Raw genomic sequence first — 10,438 nt, 5'->3', positions numbered from 1 at the left:
CGGAACTCCTTGCTGCTAGGTGTCTCGTAAACAAAGGACCTACCTAGCTTGCTGCAGGCAGGCTAGTGGGGACAAAGGAGCTAGCACCCTCCCGTTTGCCCTGCCGATTCGGATTCGGTCCTAGAGCCCGAACAGGCTGGGCTGGGAGATGTTATGTGGTCAGAGAGGGAAGGGAGTCAGACGGAGGCGGGGGTAGGGTTGTGGGTGCAAGCTGGGTGGGATAGGAAGAGAGAGGAGGTATCGGGCAGAGTAGCCCCTGAGGATGACCAGGAAGTGTAGGAGGGGTGTCTGAGTTCCCTGTCCCGGGCTGCTGCCGCGGTCAGAATCTCACTCACCCCAGTGATGTCTCTCCTGGTGCCTAGACCGGAACTCCTTGCTGCTAGGTGTCTCGTAAACAAAGGACCTACCTAGCTTGCTGCAGGCCTCAGATGGGATTTTTATTTCCTGCTCAGGATGCTATCATTTTAGCCAAGAGAAGATGGCCATATCAAATGTGTGTTTGGGAACACAATGACGTTGCTGTCGTGAGTCCCAGGAACTATGTAAATTGTGACTTGGGGAACTTGTGTTTTGAGGACAGCAGTTTCCGAGGTAAGGGAAAAAGAAAAGACATGCATAAAAAGAAGTTCCAGAGCTGTCCCAGAGACTAAGGTACCAGGACATCAGTGACAGAAGAAAATGCTGGGGCCTTGTGGGGCGAAAGCAAATCTACCTGTGGATGCAGAGGTATCCAAAGCATTGTTTTCTCCGAATGACTCTGGGAGGGGAAGGATCCAGAGCTGTGTGGCCTTAGTCAATTAAAGTCCATGTGGACCTGGCTTCTGTTTAGCAAATATTAGGGAACATGGTGACCTTTCTCTGTCCTCACCTTTGTCCCACTAAGTCAGTATAGGCAAGAACTCTTCTTCATAGTCAATTTCTACCTTGAACAGACAGACTGTGAGGAAGCAGAAAGGCCAAATGGTTTCCCAGAGTGATAGCAATTCCTCAACCAAACCACGGTTTCCTGTGGGGACCAACATGATAGTGGTTTTTCTCTTGTAAACAATGCTTGTAGTCCATGCTGGTCAGTGGCAGCGTCTCACAAATTGTGAAGCCCGACTCTCTCTTGTGACCTTACTTCCCCGCTGGAGACACCTGTTCCATGCTTGTATTCTAGTGGGCAGCCCATCCCTCGGGTGGACTACACAGAGGAAGAGAAGGCGACCTGGGGGACAGTGTTCAGGACCCTGAAGTCCTTGTATAAAACGCACGCCTGCTACGAGCACAACCACATCTTCCCACTTCTGGAAAAGTACTGCGGGTTCCGCGAAGACAACATCCCCCAGCTGGAAGATGTATCCCAGTTCCTGCAGTGTAAGTCCTCAGCAGGGTCAAGCCCTGCAGGCAGTGACCGGGGAGGGGGGAGGCGGGGAGGAAGCGAAGGCTGTTGGGAGTAGTGGTGTGAGGGAGCCTGCAGGCTGAGTCTCCCGAGGAAAATCCAGCTGCATCGTCTCCTGCCTTCTGTCTCACCTCCATTATCCATCTTCTTCCACCCAGCAAAAAACGGCAGGGTGGATTTTTTGCCACATAGCTGTGTCTGAAAGGATTTTCTCTCAGACCCAAAACTGAGGTGCCCAGGCAGTGTTTCCCCTGGAGTGCCCACTGTTAGGAAATGGCTGTCATGCCAAGTCAAGGAGAAAAGTATGCTTTTCTTGTGGCCCAGTGCCGAGAGTCCCTTACTCTGAGTCTATTCATCTGGGATGGATCCTGCCTTTGACCTTTTCTGGTTGTGTAAATCTGCCTTCACGTGGTTCACCTGCCAAACAGACACTGTCGCCCTCTTGGCACCCGTCACAGAGAAATCACGAGAACGGAATGAGATCTTGCATGGGAAGGCACTTGGCATGATGCTGGGTTCCCTGTCAGTGTTCGGTGAACCCTGAGGGTTAATGTGACCTGATTGCTTGGCAGGGCACTGTCGGAGGGGTAAGCCCCTGCAGAGCCTTTCTGACAATAGGATGCACATTCAGCAAAGCCCCAACAGTCGACCAGTTTCAATTGAACACCTACGTATGCGAGGTAGGAGGAGGAGACGTGGAGGGATGGGCCACAGTCACATAGAAAGGAATAACTGTTCTCTGCATCAGAGCCTCGAAGAGATGGGGAATGGGCCAAAATAAGTATGTGGCAGGGAGGGAGCTTAGAACTAGGACAGATGAGGCCATCTTCCAGATCTCTCCCCCACATCTAGGATAAAGCAAGGAACAAGAGTTTGAACTAGAGTGATTATCAACCTGAAAGTGTAGGGTGAAGGGAGAGAGAGCTGGTCCTAAAGATGATCTCCCATTTACTGCTGGATGCTGAGCATCAATGCTAGCTGTTGCTAGGTTATACAATTGCAGTCAAAAGGCTTTGAAGCCTTGAGACCTGTGGCTCTGGACTGAGAGCTTTAACCCATGCCTCAACTTGCCCATCTTTAAAGTAGGGGTGATTGCAAAGGGCAGCTTGTGCCTGGCATGCAGTGTTAAGTTATGGTCACCGGTAGTGCCACCTTCTGCTCCCAGGGAAAAGAGGATTGAGGAGCAGGTGTAGGAAGGAGAGGACGGTTCGCAGTTGTGAGCTTTAAAGAAGTTATTTGGAGGATGTGGCGTAGATGGGTGCTCAAAAACTTCCCAATACTTTAGCTCTTGATTAGGGAACCATCTTCCAGTTCTCAGTGCCCCTACATTGTAGAGCTAAGAGAAACCCATATGCACTGCTTTACAAATGGGGGGGGGGATATGAGAGAGACGGAGACGGAGAGAGAGAGAGTTAAATTGAATGCAGTAGATTTCTCGTAGCTTTTCCCAGTCAGATAGGACATTGCTCCTCCCAGGATGGCCTGTGTGTGGTACGGTTCTGGAAGAGATTCTGGAAGTCTCATTGCATGCTCTACTCCTAATGCTGATCTTACATCTCCTTGCTACTGCAGAAACATGAGAAATAGTGGAAAAGTATTTGATCCTGATAAGCAGTAACCACGGAGAAATTTGCTGAATGTTTGTAAGGGACTAGGCTCTGCTAAGTAATTTTTAGTCGTTACTGTTTCGATGCTCAGTATATCCCTCAGTAGGACTCGCCTAAATTTTGCAGGTGAGAAAACTGAATCTCAGCAATGTGAGTTTACTTTCCCCAACACAGCCAAGGGGGCAGAGACCGGAAGCCAAGTCTCCTTGGTAGAAAGTTCACACCCTGGGGCATTGCTTCTCTGCTGGGGGTTACATAGCCTTTCCAGCTTCACCCCAGGCATTGAGTTTTAGGTTATCTTCTGCTTTCCAGCTTGTACCGGTTTCCGCCTCCGACCTGTTGCTGGCTTACTGTCCTCTCGGGATTTCTTGGGTGGCCTGGCCTTCCGAGTCTTCCACTGCACTCAGTACATCAGACATGGATCTAAGCCCATGTACACACCTGAACCGTGAGTATCATTCTCCTGCTACCACTGCCCATCACAGTGGGTACTAGTCCTACCTGCTAAGAATGCTGAACAGGTTCATTGCAGGCTGGTCCGCACGGTTCGTTGCCTGCTTTGTTTGATCATAGTTCTAAGAGAAATTCATACCCTGGGATTTTTCTTGGTCCAGATAGATGAAATCTGGACTCATAGATCCAGCCATTCTGTGAACCGAGGACTAGGATTTCCTTGTGTAGCAGGAAAAGAGGTCCCATTGAGCCTCAAAGTCAGACCTCTGGAGGAAGTTCCAAATAGGACAGGCGCGAGAGTAGCTGAGTGATCTCAACATCTCCGAAATACGCATTTAGATGGTTCCAGTTCCTTGCTTGGATTATGTCTTGGCCAGAAGGAGAGAATGGGTGGCCACTGTGCTCTCTGCTTGGGCTTCAAGCCACCTCATTAGTCACAGAGAAGTTTATCCAAAGAGATCAGTATGACGCCCCAAATTGTTTCCTTCTTATGACGTTAATGGCTGCCGATTAGAAAGGACTTCTAGCTGTCAACCTGTTACTGTTTTAGATAAATGTAGCCTTTCTTTTTTGACTATTGGCCTACTCTTGGCCAAGAAAAGAACAACTCCTTTGTTAAAAAAAAGTTCTTACTGGAAAATCTAGGCACATTATCTCTCTCCAGGTAGGTGAGTGGCAAAGAGACATGGGATGGGAGGACTCTGAACCGCATCTCACTCCTTACACAGGTATCTGAGAAGAGACCTATGGGGATGCTGGCGTCCTGTCTCCCAGGATTCCTAATAGCTCTGACTTTTCTTTCTTTTATACCCTTTTTTCCTTTTCTTTCATACTTTATTTCAAGGGATCCTTTGCTCAGCACAGGGCTTATTCTTTAGAGTGAAGTCCCACGTGTCAATGAGCTGTTTCTTCCTGTCCATTCTCCATATAAGATCCCTGAGTCTAACTTGGTTTCACTAGTTCCTCCACTGAATGCTGTGTTTTCTGTTTTAGTGACATCTGCCATGAACTGTTGGGACACGTGCCCTTGTTTTCAGATCGCAGCTTTGCCCAGTTTTCACAGGTAAGGAAAAAAGACATAGTTCTAGGGATTGATTGGAATGAATCAATCCCTGCCCGACAAAGGGGCTGTCACATGCTCTGTGAGAGTGGAAACAAGGTATCATTCCACGAACCTCCTGGAGACCGAGAAGGGTGTGTGGTTCTGTGGACCAAGCTGAACACTCATTCCCAGAATTGAGGCCTGGGTCTGGTGACTGATCGTCCTCTGATGTGCCTGAGCCCACCTGGCTAATCTCAATGATGAGCTGTCCATTAGAACCTCCTCACAGATGAAAGAATCTCTGATCTCTATGCAAACGTCACCTCAGCTGCTTCCAAATTTGCCTTCTGCTTTCCCTCCAGTACTGAGACTTTGGCACTTTCCATCTTGTCAGGTGGTCATCTGCATGCGTACTTGATAATGCTGGCCAAGAATCCAGTGTCAGTGATCTTATGTATAACTGGCTAGAGAAAGGAAGGAAGAAAGAAAGATACATAGATAGATAGATAAAAGAAATCCAAATGTCCCATTGCCACTGTCAAAATGGTTCAAAATGATTCATCTTTTAGAGTAATGGTAAAGCTCAAAATTGTTTTCTGATGAGTTAAAAAAAATTCTAATTCTCTCTCATCACTGAGGGGGGAATCTCACAATTGTGTGTCAGAGGGCATCTAGGGAGATGGCATAGCAGTCAAGAGTATATTTCTCTTGCAGAGGATCATAGTTTTTGTTCAAGCACCCACATCAGGCAACTAATAGCCACCCTTAACTCTAGCTCTAAGAGAAATGATGACTGTGGTCTCTGCAAGCATCTGCATTCATATGAATACACTCCACAGAGACACAAGGCATCCAAATAATTTTAAAAAGCTATAAAACTATTTTAAAACAGAGTTGAGTAGCTGGGATTATGGAAGATTGGAAGATGGCTCCAAGGTGCTTATGGGCTCAACCAAGAGCTTTGGTGAACGGGAGCTGTGTGAACTCGGGCAAGTTGAGAAGCCAGCCTGTGCCTCAGTTTCCGTGGATTTGAATCAGTAAAATACCCCCTTTTTTAGTCTTCATCCTCACTAAAAAAGAATGATAAATCAAAGGATGGCTCATGAGCGAATGATGCTTCAAGCAGGAGTTAGAGAGTACTGACATTGTGCGCAAATCCTCAAGCAGCAAAAGTGTTTACACTGTTCAGCACTGAAGCTGCCACTTGATGTCTGAAACAAACCCAATAAAAAGGTTCAGCTGATTCCTTCACTACTCGGAAGACATAGGCTCCCCAAACGAAAACACTTGCTGCTTCCACGTGAGGTCAGGAGAATTATGGAGTCCAGAAACCATTGGACCTCAGAAGTGGGAGTGTCTGGCTGAACTTTGACTATGGAAGTGTTATTGCCAATAGTGTAGTTATGGCTGCCAAGATGGTGTTGATTGCTCAAGGCAGTTCTAAAAGGGACTGGTTGCTATGACAGGAGAATTAGAAGCTTTCTCCTTGGAAAATAGGAAGCTTAAATTCTTGACCCCAGAGATAGTCTGTCTAGCTGTAGAGCAGATGGCAACCTTTCTTAAATCATTTGCATTTTGGGCAGCCCTGGAGAGGAGTGGACAGTTAACGTCAACAGACATTGTTGGATCATCTGTTTGACGCTCTCAACTTTGACGTGGAAGGTCCCAAGGCAGAGAGTTGTTCTGTGAGAACATATTGTTTTGATTTAAAGGCAACAGTTTCTTACCACTGTAGAGCAGTATGGGGGTGATGAGGGAGTGCAGAGGGATATTGGGGTTCCCCTATAAGCCAAGCGCTTGACTTACAAAGAACGATGACAAGATATTGGGTACCATGGCACACACCTCTAATTTGAGCATTTGGAAGAAGGAAGATAAGAAATCCAAGCCTACCCTTGCCTGTACAGTCAGCTTGTGGCTAGCCTGGGATACATGAGACCCCAACTTTGAAAATGATGTCAAGAGAAAAAAGGGCAGGGATACAATCTAAGTTTATCAATGGATTCTGTTAAACTCAACCTATCTAGGAATAGAGTAAAGATTTAGGAGAAATGAGGTAGTAGAGCCAGGCTAGGGGCAATCTGAACTTGAATGGATAAAAAATGAAATTTATGCCCTGACAATGCTGAAGCATACATGCATACATGGGGGCAGCCCCTATATGGCGGTTCTGTTGAACTTGTCCATGTTGGGTTTCATGGTCTAAGTGGATGAGGACGACTGACCAGGTCTCTTCCTCGAGGGCACCAGATCTCATTACAGATGGTGTGAGCCACCATGTGTTTGCTGGGAATCGAACTCAGGACCTTTGGAAGGGTAGGCAGTGCTCTTAACCTCTGAGCCATCTAGTTTATCCTAAATCAGACAATACTTTTTATGGGGACAGTGTAGGTCAGCCTCTGGGTGGGTTCCAGAGAGGCTGCATTGATATAGAGCACGTAGCCTCTTTCTTCAAGAAAGACAAAATCCTTCATCCTCCTCCCTGCCCATGCCAATTCCTTTGGTGAGTTTAACCAATCCTGTGGCTGTGAATACTATCTCTAATAAAATAATGGACATTCATGTCCTTGGCTTAGACGTCAAGGCCAAATTCAGTCTTACATATGGACCATCAACTCAGCATCTCTGCTCCACTATACTCCTGTCCAGAGGTGAACTTTGAGACTTCTTCAAAGCTTCTGCACCCATAGGTTTCCTTGGATGAACCCATGGCAACTCCGTTCTTTGACTTGCTCAAACCAAAAAAAACCTCTGGGGGTTAATGTGATCACCACTCTCATTCCTCTTTTGCTCTCTGTAGCTTCCTTGTTGGCATCTCTGCTCCTGAGGTCTGTACCTTCATGCTATGTGGCCCAGTCAGCGTGGCCGTCTAAAAATATGCAGGGTCAATCTGAACCCTTCAGATGGCGCTTAGTCAGGCATTGCCTGCCCAGGATTGGGTGCCTGGTTGGCTTTGAGGGATAAGTCTTAATATGGGTTGTGCCAGTGACACTCTTTCTCTCCCCCCAGGAAATCGGGCTTGCTTCTCTGGGTGCGCCCGATGACTACATCGAGAAACTGGCCACAGTAAGTCTTTCCCATCCTTGGAGGGGTTATGGGAATGCTTCAGGCTGGGGCCTTCAGAGCACTGAAGATTTCTTCTCTCCCTGGCAGCTAGGGCATTTGAAATCATGGTAAGAATGTGTCAAATTACAGTCACATGAATGAGATGTCACATTTTGATTTTTTTTAAGGGGCTGAATTTTTAAGTGAGCATGCTTATAGATATTTCTACATACTTGTTAATAGGATCTCCTTGGAAACACCAACCAGCTGTTCTAATGGTCCTGATATCTATTGGGCCATAATGTGCCAGGGACTGGCTGGATTTGAATATTTCCCTCTCTATTCCCACACTAGAAGGTCTTTAGGGTCTTCCTCAGACAGAGGGTAAAAATGGGTCTTGGCTTCACATTCTTGCCAAACATTGTCCTCTTACAATAGAAGCAGGGACCATGCACACACAGGTACTATGGAGTCACCAGGTCTGCACCGTTGGCAATTTCCTGCCTTCCATTTTCCAGTTTCAATATATCTTAGGAATTTCTCGTTCCAGTGTGCACCACAGGCAGAAAAGTAGAAGACATAGAGACGTTCCCGCCACACAGAGAACAACTAGTTGGGGATGTCTAGCACATTCTAACATGTCTTATCACGTCATGGTTTATCCACCCCTGATTCAACAGGTGACAAGAGAGGAAGACATGAGATGCAGACGTGATGCTGTGTCCCCCCCCCCGCCCCCCATTCAGAGACTGTATCTGCGCAGACTCCTACCTACCGAATATGTCCTGGTACTTTGGGTACCCGAAGCCTTGCTCATCTCTGATAAGCATCTTTTGCTTGCTTGCTTTCTCTTCCAGATTTACTGGTTTACTGTGGAGTTTGGGCTCTGCAAGGAGGGAGACTCCATTAAGGCATACGGCGCCGGGCTCCTGTCATCCTTTGGCGAATTACAAGTATGAGTTTAACGGACACCAAGCATGGGTGCTTAGAAGCAGGGACACGGGGGAGCATCCTCATCCTTGAGGCTTTGCTGAAGTGCGATTGGATGTGCTTAGAACTGCACTTTCTCAGGCAGTCGATGCCTTAGCAGCTACAATCTGGGCACACCTGTGTGTTAGAGGTAGAAATTCAAGCACAGGTCTCCAGGACTCTGTGAAGGAGAGGCCTCCTCAGCCTAAGCCGACCTGGACATGCAACTTTGTAAATATGCAAACATATGCCAAGAAATATGGTCGGCACTCCCAGTGTCTGCTGAGTGCTGAGTTCCTTACTATGAAGTGTTTGCAGTGACTGTAGGTTTTTCATGAGCTATGGAGAGCTGATCCAGTACACGCTGGACAGCTCAGTTTACCGGATTTGCACTGGGCTAGGGAAACAACGGGATGAGAGGAACTTTGCAGATGGATTATGGGATGGAGGTGAGAACATAGGCATTGGATTAGCTGAGAACTTCTCTCTGGGTCCCTGCAGTACTGTCTATCAGAGAAGCCGAAGCTGCTGCCCCTGGACCTGGAGAAGACGGCCTCACAGGAGTACAGCGTCACAGAGTTCCAGCCCTTGTACTACGTGGCAGAGAGTTTCAATGATGCCAAGGAGAAAGTGAGGTGAGATTCCAGAAAGAAGGCCCGAGACTGCCTGTTCCAACTGAGGTCTATTCGGTGAGGTGGGTGTGAACATTCCCCCAAGGTCAAAGGGGTGCTCCATAAGAAGAAAGGGGAAGAGACTTGGTCCAGTCATAATCAGAGATGTGCGTCTCAGGACACAAGGCATCCACTCACTAAGCTGAAGTTGCTTTCAGAGAGGACAAGTGGAAGCAGACTTTGTGAGTCACAAATCATGCAATAGCATGTGTCATGACCCTCTGAGCTGGGGACTGTCACTAACCTGATCTTAGAGAACAATAAGGAATGTGAGGAACAGAGGAGAAAAAAGCTCATGATCCCAAGGGCTGTAACTGACAAGAAAGGAAGCCAGACAGCATGACTTGGGGACTTGGGATGCTGCTCTTGCCACACCTGGGGCAACTTCCTGCCTGTCCTGATAATTGTCACTTTCATCATAGGCTAACCTAGACATAATATCTAAGGCATCTTTCAAGCGTTTTGTTAGTTATACTGATTGATGTCCCTCATAAAGACCACCCCTGGGAGATTCCTACAGACTTGGGAGTCATGCGTAGTTCTGGCAGGAAAGCACCCAGATGAGAACCAGGCCGCCTGGGTTCCTTCACAGCACTGCAACTGACCTTGATGGCCCATGTCCTGTTTACCAAGGTTCAGCCTCTGTGTTTGTAAACTAGACGTAACCACAGCACTTAATTCTTAGGGCTTGGGTAAAGGGTTACTTAGTGATATTTTTAAGGGGTTTAGAACAGTTAGAATTTAATATGGTCCTAGGTTCATTTCAGACACCTAATCCATGCCACTATAGTTGTTTTAGTCAATTGACCAGACCTGTGTTTCTTTTTGCAGTGATTGTCAAGTACCTTTGATATTTTTTTAAAGTAGTACTCTGTAGCTAGGTTTCATTTTCTCAGTTGCCTTGTTGAATAAGTCATTGCCTACTGTGCTTCTACACATGCACACAAAGGCTTCTCCAGCTGCCCTCACATCTCTGCCCCAGCTTCTGAGTTGCTGTTCTAGGGAGTTCCAGAGCTTATAGCAAAGTAAAGGCACTCGGAGCCCCTTCAGCATAACCTCTCTCGAAATGGTACCCTTCACTTAGGTAGGCCCTTGATTTTGGTTTCAGGGCCTTTGCTGCCACCATCCCCCGGCCCTTCTCAGTTCACTATGACCCCTACACTCAAAGGGTTGAGGTCCTGGACAACACTCAGCAGTTGAAGATTTTGGCTGATTCCATCAATAGTAAGTACCTCTCAGCCTCTTGGTACCTTACTACCTTCTCTCCTAG

General features: G+C 47.3%; 1 protein-coding gene across 1 annotated transcript in view; it reads left to right on the top strand.

Annotated features, from left to right (window-relative positions):
- The window catches only part of Pah (phenylalanine hydroxylase), a 49,849-nt gene that overhangs the window by 38,045 nt on the left and 1,366 nt on the right, over positions 1–10,438 (top strand). The window contains exons 6-12 of the mRNA XM_050145616.1: positions 1,160–1,356; positions 3,301–3,436; positions 4,435–4,504; positions 7,493–7,549; positions 8,386–8,481; positions 8,999–9,132; positions 10,277–10,392. Coding sequence (XP_050001573.1) covers positions 1,160–1,356; positions 3,301–3,436; positions 4,435–4,504; positions 7,493–7,549; positions 8,386–8,481; positions 8,999–9,132; positions 10,277–10,392 — 806 coding nt within the window. The remainder of the gene's footprint in view (positions 1–1,159; positions 1,357–3,300; positions 3,437–4,434; positions 4,505–7,492; positions 7,550–8,385; positions 8,482–8,998; positions 9,133–10,276; positions 10,393–10,438) is intronic.

This window comes from Alexandromys fortis, unplaced genomic scaffold, assembly GCF_014885135.2.
Source record: "Alexandromys fortis isolate MF-2015 unplaced genomic scaffold, M_Fortis_MF-2015_v1.1 scaffold_50, whole genome shotgun sequence".
In the NCBI taxonomy this organism is placed as follows: domain Eukaryota; kingdom Metazoa; phylum Chordata; class Mammalia; order Rodentia; family Cricetidae; genus Alexandromys; species Alexandromys fortis.
Note: the sequence above shows the minus strand (reverse complement) of the source record. Positions and strands in the feature narration are given on the sequence as shown.